We start from the raw sequence: 15,991 nt of genomic DNA, 5'->3' as shown, positions 1-15,991 counted from the left end.
AAATTAACATAAAAGCCAAACCAAACGCAAAACGAATCACATTTTTTTTCTTAGATTAGCTCAATTACACAGATAATCAATTCGACTCGACTCTTTTACACACCTAGAATGAGCATTCACCCTCTCATACATCACAACAATTTGCACCAAGAGTGGGCTAGTGTAGGTTTCTTTTGAGACAGGTTTTGACCACTAATTTTTCACAATTTTATAATTTTTTTTGCTGAAAAGCTAATGCTGTAAAAAACAGCAAGAAAACTTTCCCAACCGATGCCTTCATTGATAGATTTTAATTCTAATTTTCTTAATGAATATTTTCAGAGAAAAAAAGCCACTTCTTCAGCAGAACTGTTCTGCAACCTGTAATTAATAGAAGTAATAACGCATTTCAATAAACTATATAATAATTATTTTTAAAATATCTGACGTAGCATTGTAACGTTTAAAATTATAAGGCATTTCTCCATCGAATAAAATACACAAACTTTTGTTTTCAACAAAGCCGTTCAGTTCGAAGCCTGAGGCTTGTGCGGTCCTGCCTCGGCCGCCTCCGCAGCAACAGCGGGAAGGTCTGCATCGAAGAAGAGAGCGCGCACTTTTTCCCGAACAAGTTGTTCTTATCCAATCCTCTCGTTAGAGGCTGGATAAGAACTCTCGATTGATTTCTCGGATCTCGATCTCGATACGACGGTGAAAATTATCATCAGACTTGAGTAGTCGGCCCTCCACGTCATCTTGTTTAGCTTATTTTTGTGCGATACTCTGTAGTCCTGGTCGTATTCTTCCAGTTTCGCATCCGGATAGTAAATGGAGAGTTTTTGAGATTTTTGTTGCTGTTTGAGCGGCCAGTCAAATCGTTTACTTCGGAAAATCTCTGCTTATATAAGGTGAGTCTGTCTTATGACTTCCTGAGTATTGCTTATGGTTTTATTTCTGAATATTATCGTCTGGAAGACTGGAACTGATCTGTATAAGTTCATTTGTCGTTCCTGATTTTGGTCTTTTACTTTTGTTGGCGGGAAATTGAGATTTGAAATACTAGCTCACATTTTTGTGTGATTTATAGGGCAATTGATCGTGCTTTAGAATAGTTAGATTTTTTTTATTTCTGTTTTACAGGTTACATTTCCTTCGGGCTAGGGTTTTGGGTACTCGGTGTGTTAGGTTTTGTTGCTGCGGATGATCATGAGAATTTGCGGAGGTTTTCCCTTGAAAATTTAACTTGATTAAAGTGAATACATGATTAAGTTCGAAAAATAAAACACTTCGGTAACACGTTTTTAAAGGTGCTTGCATCTCTTATAATCTTGAAATAATTTTGGGATAATTATTCCACCACTTGCAATTTTAAAGGGATTTTCTGTATATATATATATATATATATATATAGTTTTTCCATTCCGTGCTGATATTTGATTTTTCCAGTTTGCAAAACCTATTTCATTTTTATAATGAACTTGGAGTTTCCCTGCCTCCTCCCATGTTTGATCTGGAGTGACCCAATTGAATAATATGTCTGACATAAATAGCTATTTTGCTAGGTCTGGTGATGCGGGCTTTCAATTTTATTGGTGAATTGGACTTTTTTAATTTTCCAGCAAAGACATATTGCAAATGGGAATCTTAATAATTTTTTTTCTGATGGTGTATGGTTTCTTTTCTTAGTTGATATTGTTGGCCCATGTTGTACTGGAGATTTTTCTTTTATGGATGGAGGGATAGTTGAAGTGATTGGCAGCAAGGGATGCTCAAGGCTCTTTTTGAGCACTGTCAATTCTGTTACAAGCATTACAAGTATGAAATCCTCAGAGTTTCTGTCTTCATCTTCTTCAACCATTTCCGGGTCCGTTGGTCCTGCAAAAATTGGACCCTTTAGCGGTCTTGTCATATGCGTGACTGGTCTCTCTAAAGGTAATTTCTTGTCTAAATTTTAAATTTTATTTATGCAGTATATTTCTAGCAGTTTTCTTGATTATTGAATCTAAGTTGTTGGAAGAGACGCTTAATAGATGCTTTTTGGTCTCTTGAAAAATTTCAACAAGAAAAAAAAAAGAAATATAAAAATATCTGGTTATGAGATACTTCCTATAGGCTATAATAGCAGTTTTGCATATTTTAGTTGACCTGTTGGCTATATCTCAGTGCAAGTCCAGTGGTTATGAGGAGTGATTCAAACCCCTGACATTGTTGTTTGATTTTCAAAAGATGCTGGAACTTCTGGTTTTTGAAAGAAATGGCTTCTATCCAACGCACTGAAGTATGTCTTAATTTGGTGTTTAACTTTCCACTGATTTTTGATGGGTAGACTAAGTTTTGCTTAACTTTTTTTTTTCTTAAACAAACATATGATATGCATGGAATAATGGAACCTAGTTAGTTGAAAAAATATTGATCAGGTCAAGCTTTGTATTATGGCTTATTAGTTATTAGCTAGCTATTAATGCATTTATTTGATAATTAGATTTTTTTTTTCTTCTAGTTAGAACTTTAAATGGATTATCCTGCTGTTCGTTTTAACTTTTTAATTAACTTCAACAGTTTTATCATCCTCATAATCTTATTATGAAACAGAAGCAAGACGACAGGTCATGGCTATTAATGCATTTATTGCTCATCCTCAACAGTTTTATCATCCTCATAATCTTATTAGTTATTAGCTAGCTATTAATGCATTTATTGGATAATTAGATTTTTTTTCTTCTAGTTAGAACTTTAAATGGATTATCCTGCTGTTCGTTTTAACTTTTTAATTAACTTCAACAGTTTTATCATCCTCATAATCTTATTATGAAACAGAAGCAAGACGACAGGTCATGGCTGCAGTAGAAAGGCTTGGAGGTCAGTACAGCTCTAGTTTGCATCCCAGATGCACGCATCTTGTGGTCCAGATATCCTGTTAGACGGTGCCATTGTTGTTGTTGATACCTTTAAACTTTATTTGCTCAGCTTAAGTAGTCTCTCATTCTTGCGCACATATCCTGTCAGATTTTTGTTCAATTTTATGATGGCTTTTGGTGTTTTTGGGACAATCTACTCGTACCTGGTTAGTGATCATGTATAATTTCATGAAGCAAAATTAATGTGTAATAATATAAAATTCCATCTTTTGTCACCTTAACATCCATACAGCTTTGCTGGGAGAAAGTTTGAGCATGCTTTGAAGCATGGTCAAAGAAGTGGCCTCTTTGTTGTTACTTTGGGTTGGTTTGTTGACAGTGTCAGGAAGAACGGTCAGCCTTGATTTTATCCAAGTGAATTTGACTTTCTTTGCACTATACAAGCTCCTATTTTACTTCGAAAATAATATCAAATATTCAGTCTTTTATTTTATAAATTTTAGTCATTTGAAATAATCACATCAGCTGATTTAAAAAATACATTTCAGCTGATGTTGGTAGCAATCTAATTTTTAGTTTATCTAAATAACTCTATATAACATTATTACTATAACTTACTAGGTTGGGCTTTTGCCTGATTCGCCTTCGAAAATTAGTATATCGTGGATATTTTTCATACCCCTTTTCTTAGTGGCTCTGCACATTTCTTTAACTTTTATAGTGAGGTTGAATGAATCTCAATATATCGTTAAAAATTTTGGAGAAAATGGCTTTCCACCAGTAGACTCAGATGGATTTTTTGGCCTCCCTGGAACTGAAAAGTCTTGTCTTCCGCTAACACATGTTGGGGTTGATAAGTCTTCCAATGGGATCAGCAGCACAGGGCAACTTCTTCAACAGCCACTGTGGAAAGAATGTAGCAGTGGACCACTCTTTTCCAATGATTTTATTTTCATTGATCCAGATGTATCAGTTGAATTGAGGAAAAAGGTAAAATGGCATCAATTGAATGTGCCCTTCTAAATAAAATATTGCAAATATTTGTTTTATATTAATAAATTATATATCTATATCATATTTTTCCTTTATAGGTTGTTGATGCAGCTAGTAGGGAAGGTGCAAAATTCCTGGATCATTGGTTTATAGGTTCCCGAGCAAGTCATATTGTTTGTGAGAGTCCTTCCATTCAAAAATATATTGGCCATGCTGATTGCCTTGTGACGGTAAGCGCTTTAGAGGAGTTGCATTTTATTTAAATCTCATATTAACATAAAACATTGTTTTTACCAATTTATTTTATTATTTACATTTGTTTTTTTGCTGTTGAACTTTTCAGCCGCCATGGATTATCAAAACTGTAAAGGAGAAGTGCTTGCAGCGGCTAGTGCACTTATCTTCTGATCTAGTTAGGAACGTTGCAATGATTCTCGAAAACAATCAAATCAATCAAGTAGGACAGGTGCCATACTTGATTAATGCTATATTGCATCTGTGAAGAAGCACTTCTTTCTTGGTTTTAGGTTTCCACAATCTTATTCCAAGTCCTTGTCTCTCTCTTTGTAAACATGTTCATTGCTTTAAATACTTTTTAGCACACTGATGCTTGCGATAGTTGCTTTTATACCAAAATTTAGTGGAGACTTAGATTTAGGAAGCCTTCTTCATGAGAATATGTGGGGATGATGAAGGGAGTAGGGTTGGGGTTGTTTTTTTGTAAAAAACTTGGCAGATATTTAAGCGGATGATGGAGCTCTAAATTGGATCAAATCCGAGCCTAAGAAATTTACATGCATGTGAACTTTCTCTTTCTTCATGCATGTAATACATTTTATATATGTTAGAGGGGTTTTGGAATTAGAGGTTTCAGGGATAGAGAGAAATAGAGATTAGAGAGCGGTTAGGGAAATTCAAACTCATTAACAACATAGAAATTAAAACCCAATAAAACAAAATTAGCGTACACTACATAATTGTAATTTTTTATGTTTTAAGCCATTTGCATGCAAACATATATAATATTGTACAAGTATCACTTTAAATGATGTGAAATGGAATATTGATAGTAAAATTATTAATGATGCATTTGAGTATTTTAGTCATCAATTTTTTGAAAAATAATTTTCATAAACCTTTGTGTGCTTTAAAAGATGCTCGTGGCACTATAATAGAGGATTGATTATTGCTAATGAATGCACTCTACATATTCATAGAGATTAATGGAAGATAGACTGAATGCTTGTGCCACAAAGATTTTCCTTGAAGGGAATGCGGCTCCCAATAGGATTTATTTTAATTATGAGGGTAAAGATTTCCTAAAGGAGTAAGCTCCTAAGGTTAATGACATCATGGATATATTTAAGAATACTCTTGATTAAGAAGGCAATACTTGAGTTCAGACTAGGTAGGTGATACGCCTTAGGGTTCCCAAGTTAGGATTTGCCCTAATGCTCTTCCAAAGAAGAAATTTCTCTTCCAAATCCAAGGCAAAAATCAACACAAGAGAGATGAGAGGAAGAACAAGAAAGTTTGCATTCAAAATCCAAGAGAAACAAGATACAATTTGTCCACTTCGAGAAGGACAAGGTCTCCCACTACAAACCCTAGAAAAAACAAGAGAAAGAACTAAGAGGCTAAGAGAAAACTTCAATCTTTCATGCCCTAGATTAGGTCAAAATTTAAGTGTACCCTATGAAGGCTCTATGGAAATCAGGTCAAATATAATCTGAGGATGAAGGTGTGAGATGTTTTTTAGGAATCAAAGAGAATAGGCTCAAAGGCATTGAAATAGATGTGAAAGAGAGACTTATAGCTACACAATCACCGAATGGAGATGCCTAAATTGGACTTACACCTTTGGTTGCACCTGCTGTTATATAAGAGTGAATAGAGTGAGGGAAGAAAACTCTGATTAAGATCCACCCATGAATCCTTGATATTTTGGCTGTTATAGCTCTGATTGAGGATCTTTGTTAGCAACCTACTTCTTTCATGAGAACCTTACAAGCTAAATAATGTTGTTGTGACCCTAATCTAAGGAGTGGAGGGTGAACTTGATCAATATCCCATGATTCCATTGCTTTGGGTTGTCAAAGCCCTAGTTCACCTAGTTATGAGGCAATTTAATGATCTTTATTAGCAATCATGAGTTATCTCATATAGGGGAATGAGTCATAGACCTTATGGCTGACATATTTCTTAAACCTTATGAACGATCTTAAACTCTATGATCGACACAAGTCCCAAACTCTAAGGCTAATGAGGAGGGTCATATCAAACCCTAGGTTCGAAAGGTAACACCTCAACAGCTTAGGACATGATGAAAAGGTTGACCTTTACTCTTGAAATAAACTTCAAAATTCAAGATCGATTATACTCGTGTTGTACTTAAATGGATTTTCATTTATGAGAAATTACGAGTAGAACATGTAAGAGTAAGCAAAAAATAAATAAAAATTATTGCATCGATAGAATCATAATAAGAGTACAGTATAGAATTAACAACTATAATGAGAGACACAACAACTGATAAGTAAATGAGAGAACACAATATAAGCAAAGATTACTCAAATCCAATATAAATATAAATGCAAACTACAATATAAACTCAAAAATATCAAGTGAAATAATATTACTGAAAATTTTGTTTTTGTAGTGAAGATCCATCAAGTATGGCTTTTGTAGAGATGATCCATCAAGTAATTTGGTAGAACTTATTATTGTAAAAGTTTTCCAAGAAACGAGTGATATTTTAAACTCAATGAGAAACTCCTATTTATTAAAACATAAATGGCAAGCTATTGGGGCATACAACATGAACAATAAAAGAGGCATGATATACCATGAAATAATAGTATAGTAAAACATCAATCATGAAATTAGAATAATATTCATAGCCTCAATGGGAGAGTATCATATGTTCTGAGATAATCTATAATATTGTTGTATAGATAATCTTTTTCTATGAAAATAATAAAATTGTAATTTTATTGTCACAACATCAAAATAATAACCATTGTAATACAATCTCTCTCTCTCTCTCTCTCTTACTCTTACACACACACACACACATATATATATATATATATATATACACAACCGACTCATCTGTCATTTATAATTGACTTTTCACATATTTATTACAATCTCTCTCTCTTTCCCTCTCTCTCTCTCTCTCACAAACACACACACACACACATATATATATATATATATATATACAACCGACTCATCTGTCATTTATAATTGACTTTATATATATATATATATATATTCAATAAATAGTCGAATAACCAATCAACAATTTTTCATATGAAATATCTTGCCCACTTGAGTAGTTGTTAGGGCCTAATTGATAGGTTGTACATATTTGTTTAGAGCAAGTTCATAAGTCATAGTTACCTGCTTGAGGTAATTTTCTATATAGTTGAGATATAGCAAATTGGGTCGACTTCGCTTGAACAACTCCAAGTTAGCTTGAACTGGGCTGACTTTTCTTGAACCTAATTTTTTGGATATTTGATTATACATTTAGTTTTGATATGTTATCAATAAATTATCTTGATCGGGCACGAATCTTGAGGTAAAAATCAAGCCATAAATTTCAAAAATTAAATCTGGGGTTACCTGAACTCCGATTTCCGTAAACTTACAGTCAAATTGAGCGTCTCATAAATACAAACCCAATTACACCAAATTCGACTCAATCCGAGCCAAAATGAGTCCAAATCAAGAACCCGAAGTGCTGTTGGAAGGTTCAAACCACAATTTGGGTTACCAAACGGTTTCCAAACATGACCGACTTATAATCGAATCGAGCAGCTCGACTAGAAGAATCCAACGAGCCCAAGATCGCCAAATTCTGAAGTCATTAAGACGTTCAAATGCTTGATAAACTGTCTACGATCAAAGGATTCAATATCGGCCATTCATCTGAACCACTCCATATTCGCCTCTGATCTCTCATCTATTTATGGGCCATGCCACTCAAAAAATCTATAAATAGACCAAGTAAGAATGAAGGAAGAAGAGGAGAAGATGCCGGAAACTCCGCCCAAGTGATGCCAGAATTCCGCCCGACCTCCAAGTGACGCTGGAATTCCTCCTGACTTCCAAGTTACACCGTAGTTTCACCCGAACTCCAAGTGACTCCGGAGTTCTTCCTAAATACCATCTAACGCTGAAGTTCTCCTCGGGCTCCAACTAACGTTGGACTTCTACCCGACGTCAGACCTCCACTGGTTATCAGATTTCTACCCGACGCCGGACTTCTGTCCGTCGTTAAATTTTTGCAGGACATTTATCTGATGTTGTATTTGTATACATTACTAGATTTCTACCCTACTACAGTTCTTCTGACCTTCGTCGTCAGCCGACTACGGTCCTTCTGACTTATGTTGCTCACCGACTACAATCTTTCCGACCTCCATCGCCAGCTGACTACGGTCCTTCTTACGTCACTCACCGACTAAAGTTTTCCGACCTCCGTCGCCAGCCGACTACGACCCTTCTGACTTATGTCACTCACCGACTATAGTCCTTCCAACCTCTGTCGCTAGCCAACAACGGTCCTTCTGACTTACATAACTCACCGACTAAAGTCGTCCTTCCGACCTCCATTGTCAGCCGACTACGATCCTTCTGACTTATGTCGCTCACCGATTACAGTCCTTCCGACCTCTATCGCCAGTCGACTATGGTCCTTCTGGCTTACGTCGCTCACTGACTGCAGTCCTTCCGACCTCCATCACCAGCCGACTACGATCCTTCTGACTTATGTCGCTCACCGACTAAAGTCCTTCCGACCTCCCTCGCCAGCCGACTACAATCCTTTTGACTTACGTCGCTCACCGACTACGATCCTTCTGACATCTGTCACCAGTTGACTACAGTCCTCCTGACTTACGTCGCCCACCAACTACGACTCTTCCGACCAAATGAATACATCAACAATGACTCTTTGTATTCACATCATGTAATGTACTCAATAATATGTACATAAAACTAAGGTCTTCACCCAAGGAATGGCCTCATTTATAATCAATTGCAATATTAGCGGATTCATTCAAATTGGGCTAGGGCCCACAATTTTCCCCATTTTCTTGGGTTTTCCACTTAAAAACTTTCGTATCTCATAAATGCTAGACCCTATCACCTATTTGATTATGTGCTGGATCTTCATACGATGATAAGATGCTAAACTATATATTTCTCTACCGCCGTGAATACTCCATGACGTAATAGTTTGACGTAATTTGTGCAAAACGTGATTCCCGACTGGGGGGCAATTAGTGCTCCAATCTCATAAGATCACTCATAGCATCAATTTCATAAGAATCGGATGCGGACTTTGGCACAACTTTAAATCCAACCATAGTCAAATAGATCATCCAATACTTTTAACATCAAGATGATATTTCAGGAAAATCCGAGCAAATGCAAGGATACTTCTAATCAATTTTAAGCTTTATATAGTCCCTTGCTGGACTTCTACTCCTTGGACAATGTCTTAATCTCGACCTCAAAAAGACAATAACGGTCTAAAGATAAACCCTTCTTTACTTTTGATTCAGGATACACGCGGCGTTCTCCCCCTCCAAATCAAAGCAAAATCAATCTCAGGGGGATTTGATTCAACCTCTTCTACATAAGTTAATGTTGTCGAACAAAGGCTCCGATATATAACCTCGAATAGGTCTCATATCCTTGGTGGATTATCTCGACCTCTTCCACACAAGTTAACGTGGTCGAGCAAAGGCTCCGACATACAACCTCGGATAGGTCTCACATCCTTGGTGGATTCTCTCGACCTCTTCCATACAGGTTAACGTCGTTGAGCAAAGGCTCCGACATACAACCTCGGATAGGTCTCACATCCTTGGTGGATTCTCTCGACCTCTTCCATACAGGTTAACGTCGTCGAGCAAAGGCTCCGACATACAACCTCGGAAAGGTCTCACATCCTTGGTGGATTATCTCGACCTCTAACCAAGTTGCCGCCGCCCCTTGGAAAGCCCACCGCCGGCACTCCACGGTCACAGGCCGAGCCACCCCTTTGCCGATAGCTGATTTCCTACCCACCCGTTCATGAACAAACCCCTCCTTCCGCTTGCTTCAAAATTTTGAAATATATGATTTTCAAATTTCAATTACTTGGTCGCGTGAAGGTTGGAATCAAATTTCGGAAAGTTTTTCATGATGAATTCAATTTCAATCGATTTAGATTGAGATGATGTTGTAGCAATAGGGAGAGAGGGAAGAAGGCTTGGAACTATTGCCGATACGATCCATCATTATCGCAATTGAAGCTTATTCCCTTGGATTTCCCCCTCTCTCCCTTAGCATGCCGTCCGGCCTCTTCTGTTTGGATGGAGCCCCATTAATGCCATCATTAGGGCATTGAATGACGCGCTTTGAATTTGAAATCGAATTTCGAAATTACCTTATTTTTCCCTCCTATATTCCATTAAAACCTGAAAGTTAATTATCAGGTTATTAAAATGAATCCCTCCGTACTCTCTTATGAAACCGGCCACGGACCTCCCCTTTCCTTTTAACTCCTCCATTAATTCCCCAATTACAATTAAACCGCATAACTCCCCTCTGGTATATTGTACAATTCAAATAATCCAAGTCAATATATCCCTCTCAATTATTAATAATAAATTCCTGAAATTAATTTCATTTAGATTTTGATTAAAATTCCTCCTCTACACTCTCCACTAAGCCTAATTTCTCTTAAACCATCGCTCCTCTCCATCCTTGCCACCCCGCCTGGCTTTCCCCTCTCTCCATGGTGAATCCCGCCGGACCGCCGTTTTCTCTCTCCCTTCTTTTGTTGAATTGAGAAGCCAAGAGAAAAGTAGGGCGAGGCAATTTCCCACCTCTAATTTCAATGATGCATGGCGGATCCGGAGCTTTGATAGTGGATTGGTGGCTCGAGACACGAGGGATATATTCAACCCCATCCGCTCTCCCTTGCTTTGACGTCGGTTTGGATCGATGAAACGGTGGAGAACTACTTGACCGCAATCCTACCACGCTCAATCGGACGACATCATAGAACGAGTGGTTCCCGAGATTACCGAGTGAACTAATTGAAAGCACGCCGCCCGTGTTTCCTCCACACCGGCAACCTCTCCGTGGCTCAAGACTTGGCATGTGCGCCTTCCTCGTGGCATCGGTTTGGTGTTCTGAAAAATCTCTCCCGCTACGCTAGTTTAGTTGAGTGGTTAATCCCCAAGGTGAACTTCTCGTTATTAAATTACGGATTGGTTGTTAAATAGCTTTTGGTGTTGCTAACTTATCGTTGTTTATCCATGAGTTTTTGGTTCAATCTACGCATACTTCTTCGCCTAAGCTGTTAATAACACGATTTCTTTTAATGGGATTTCTGCTATCTCATAAAGATATTAATTGAAATTACTTTGTTCATTCACTGTTTTAATTCTCTAAGAAGCTCCTTCGGCTGTTCGGTTCTACATCACCTCATAATTCTTTATTATTGAAACAGAAGCCAAGACGACAGGTCATAGGGCCTGCAGTAGGAAAGGCCTTGAGAGGAACAGATACATAGCTCTAGTTGCATCCCAGATGCAGCAGTCTCTTGTGTTCCAATATCCTTGTTAGGATGTACTATGGCTCTGTTGTTGCTTGATAACCTTTTCACGAACTTTATATTTGCTCAGCTTTAGATGTATGTCTCTGCATTCTTTCTGTCACTATAATACCTGTCTAGGATTTTTTGTTCACAATATTTATGAAGTGGCTTATTTGTGTTTTTAGGGAAATCTAGCTCGTTCCTGGGTTAGTGTGTCATGTTAATTTCCATGAACAAAATTAATGGTAATAATATTAAAAAGACTTTCCATTCTTGTATCACGCTTTAACATCCCATACAGCTTTGTGCTGGATGAAAGTTTGAGCAATGCTTGTGAGACTCATGGTCAAGAGAAGTGGCCTCCTTTGTTTGTTACTTTGCTGTGGTTTGTGCAGTGTCAAGGAAGAACGGTCACCTTGATTTCATCCAAGTGAATCTGACTTTCTTTTGCACCTATACAAGCTCCTATTTACATTCGAAAAATAATTATCAATATCAGTCTTTTATTTTATAAATTTTAGTCATTTGAAATAATCCATCAGTGATTTAAAAATACATTTCAGCTGATGGGGATAATAGTCTAATCATTGTAAGTTTATTCTATTATCTCTAAGAGTAATACATTGTATAATATTTCCTGATAACTTACTAGGTTGGCTTTGCCTGATTCGCCTTCGAAATTATAGTTATATATCCGGTGATATTTTTCATTGCACCCCTTTTTTAGTGGGCTCTTGCACATTCTTTTAACTTACTAGGTGAGTTGAATGAATCTCAATATATCGGTTAAAAATTTTGGAGGAAAATGGCTTTTTCCGACCAGTTAGACTCAAGATGGATTTTTTGGGCACTCCCTGGAACTGGGAAAAGTCTTGTCTTTCCGCTAACACTATGTTGGGGTTTAGATATAGTCTTCCAATGGATCAGCCAGCAACAGGCCAACTTCGTTCAACAGCTCAAACTGTGGAAAGTAATGTCAGTGGACCACTCTTTCCTAATTGATTTATATTTTTTCATATTGATATCCAGATGTATTCGACAGGTGTGTGAAATTGAGTAAAAATGTGAAATATGGCATAAGACTTAGAATTAGTGCCCTTCTTAAATAAAATCCACCTAAATATTGTTTTCATGAGATTATTTGTTATATATTATAAAATTATAAACATATTTTTTCCTTTATAAGGTTGTTGATGCAGCTAAGTATGGAATGTGCAAAATTCCTGTGATTCATTGTTTATAGTTCATCACGAGAAATGCATATTCCATATTGTTTTGTGAGGTCCTTCCATTCAAAAATCTATATTGGCTCATGCTGATAGCCTTGTGAACGGTAATGCCGCTTTAGAGATTTGCTTATTTATTTAAAAGTCTCCATTATTAACCATGTAAACAATTGTTTTTACCAATTTTAATTTTTATTATTTTTTACATTTGTTTATGTTTCGTGCTGAATTACTTTCAGCCTACCGATGGTATATATCAAAAACTCTGTAAAGGAGATAGTGCTGCAACGTGCTAGTTGCACTTTACTTCTGATTATAGTTAGGCACTGTTGCAATGATTCTCGAAAACAATCAATTCAATTCAAGTAGGACAGGTTGCCATACTTGATAATGCTTATTATTGTCAATCTGTGATAAGCGAGTGTCTTCTCTGGTTTTAGTGTTTTCTCATCTTAATCTTATTCAACGAATCACTCGTCTCTCTCTTTGTAAACATGTATCATATGCTATTAAATACTTTTTTAGCACAACTGATGCTTGCGATAGTTCTTTATACTCAAAATATTAGTGGAGACTTATGATTTAGGAAAGGAATTCTTCATGAGAAATGTTGGGACCTGCGATGTAAAGAGAGTAGGTTGTGGTTGTTTTTTTGTAATATAAACCTTTGCATGCTTATTTTAAGCGGTTGATTTCCCCGAGCATCTATATTGTGGATCAAATCCTAGGCCTAAAGAATATTCTCATGGCATTGTGTACACTTCCTTTTCTATTCATCATTTGCATTCTAATCACTTTTATATTATGAAGTGGGTTTTTTGGTGATATTACAGGATGTTTCATGAGATATGACGAGAAAAGTTCAGTTGTTCGGAGTAGCGGTTAGGGTGAAATTCAATCTTCTACATTAACACATTAGACATAAATAAAAACCCAATTTAAAACAATACATAGTATGTATGCTGTGAAATCATTAAAGTTGTGGTAAATTTATTATATAATTAAGGCCATTTGCATGCCAAAACATAATATTTAAATATTTTGTTTAACTAAGTATTCACTTTAAATGTGTGAAATGGAATATTGATAGTAAAAATGTATCGCATTTGATGTGGCTAATATTAGTCAGCATTTTGGAAAAATACATTTTCATAAACCTTTGTGGTGCTTTTAAAAGTCATGCTTGTGGCATTTTGCTTATAATAGATGGATTGATTATTGCAATGAATGCACTTCTACATTATTCATTAGAGAGATTATATGGAAGATAGACTGAAGTGTTTGTGCCACCAAAATTTTCCTTGAATGGAATGCGGCCATCCCGATAGGATTTGATTTTAATTATGAGGGTGAAAATTTCTAAAGAGGTCAGTAAGCTCCTTAAGGTTAATTTGATCATAATGGGTATGATTTAAAGAACACTCTTTGATTTAAGAGGCAATACTTCGTTCATGACTATGGTAGGGATTATTGTATGTTTGGTTGGTTATGGTCAAAATGTTAAGTGTACCCTATGAAGGCCTTGGAAATCATGGGGTCAAATTAAATTCTGAGAGAAGGTGTGAGTATGTTTTTAGTTATGCAAGAGAGAATAGGTTTTCTAAAGGCATTGAAATAGATGCTGAAAAGAGTAGACTATTAGCTCTACACAATATCAACAGAATGGAGATGCCTTAAAATTGAACTTACACATTTGGTTGCATCCGTTTTATATAAAAGTGTAATAGAGTTGTATGGAAGAAAACTCTGATTTAAGATCCACCCATGAATCCCTGAATTTTGGCTGTTTATGCTTCTCGATTGAGGATCTTTGTAGCAACCTACGTTCTTCATGAGAACCTATACAGAGCTTAATAATGTGTTGTTGTGTACCCTAATCTAAGGAGTGAGTGGTAACTTGATCAATTGATCCATTGATTCCATATGCTTTGGGGTAAAGTCCTAGTTCCTATGGGTTATAGGCAATTTAAGTGATCTTTAATTTAGCCAAGCATGGTATATCATCATAATAGGAAAATGAAGTCAAACCAGGCATGTGTGAAATCATACTTCTTTCTTAAATTATATGAACGATACTTATAAACTCTGATGATCGATCATCAAGTCCCAAACTCTTAAGGCTAATGAGTGAGTCATATCAAAACCCTAGGTTGAATATACACCTCACAGCTACAGAGAATATCCTTACTTCTGAAACTTCAATATTGAGATTCATGTTAATAAATTATTTTTCCATATGAGAAATACGATGTAAACATTAAGATAAGCCATAAATAATAAATAATAATTTATTGTATCGATTAGAATCATAATAAGAGTTTTATGTATAGTAATATTACAACTATAATGGAGACACAACAACTGAAAAGTAAATGAGAGAACACATATAAGCAAATTACTCAAATCCATATAAATAGTGAAATGCAACACTACCTAATATTAAACTCAAAAATATCAAGTAGAAATATATTACTGAAAAATTTGTTTTGTAGTGAGATTTCCATCATAGTATGGCTTTTGTAGAGATTATCCATTCTAAATAATTTGGTGAAGAAACTTATTAATTGTAAAGTTTTTCGCAAAAACGATGATTTATTAAACTCAATGAGAGATCTCCTATTTATTAAAACATAAATGCAGTATATGGGCAATACAAACATGAACAATAAATAAGAGGTATGACTTTACCATAAATAATCATGTATAGGTAAAACAATCAATCATGAAATTAGGAATAATATTTCATAGCCTCAATGTGTGAAGTTATTCCATAGCTTCTGATGACTTAATCTTATAATTTTGATATGAAATCTTTTTTCTATGATTAAATAATAAAATTGTAATTTATTGTCACAATTCATCAAAAATAAAACCATGTAATAAAATCTCTCTCTCTCTTCTCTTATCTTCCTACACACTCACTACACACATATATATTTACACAACCGACTCATTGTCATTTATATATTGACTACTTTTTACAACATTTCTCTCTATCATCTTCCTCTCCTCTCTCTCTCTTCTCCCACAACACACACACATCAACACCACACTACTACATATTATAATATTATATTATATATATATAATATATAATATACTATAATATTATATATATACATATATATATATATATATATATATATATATATAATAATACAACCAACTCTCTTGTCATTTATAATGTGACTTTCATATATATATATATATACATATACATAATAATACATTATTTTTTTTTACCCCCCCAACCATACATATATACATATATATATATAATATATAATATATATATATTATATAATATATAATATATTATATATATAATATAT

At 35.4% G+C, this 15,991-nt stretch overlaps 1 protein-coding gene across 6 annotated transcripts in view; it reads left to right on the top strand.

The window, feature by feature from the left end:
- The first annotated feature begins 477 nt into the window (after positions 1 to 477).
- LOC110107195 overlaps positions 478 to 15,991 on the top strand; it is a 31,000-nt gene continuing 15,486 nt past the window's right edge. For 2 of the 6 annotated variants that reach the window (XM_020837384.2, XM_020837382.2), the window contains exons 1-7: positions 479 to 887; positions 1,666 to 1,911; positions 2,797 to 2,888; positions 3,128 to 3,230; positions 3,559 to 3,827; positions 3,929 to 4,060; positions 4,174 to 4,296. In XM_020837384.2, the coding sequence (XP_020693043.1) occupies positions 1,707 to 1,911; positions 2,797 to 2,888; positions 3,128 to 3,230; positions 3,559 to 3,827; positions 3,929 to 4,060; positions 4,174 to 4,296 (924 nt within the window). In that variant the 5' untranslated portion in view covers positions 479 to 887; positions 1,666 to 1,706. Of the gene's footprint in view, positions 888 to 1,665; positions 1,912 to 2,796; positions 2,889 to 3,127; positions 3,231 to 3,558; positions 3,828 to 3,928; positions 4,061 to 4,173; positions 4,297 to 15,991 lie in introns of all 6 variants that reach the window. The other 4 variants (XM_020837386.2, XM_020837385.2, XM_020837383.2 and 1 more) reach the window with 4 other exon arrangements.

This window comes from Dendrobium catenatum, unplaced genomic scaffold (assembly GCF_001605985.2).
Source record: "Dendrobium catenatum unplaced genomic scaffold, ASM160598v2 original_scaffold_218076, whole genome shotgun sequence".
Lineage (NCBI taxonomy): Eukaryota > Viridiplantae > Streptophyta > Magnoliopsida > Asparagales > Orchidaceae > Dendrobium > Dendrobium catenatum.
Note: the sequence above shows the minus strand (reverse complement) of the source record. Positions and strands in the feature narration are given on the sequence as shown.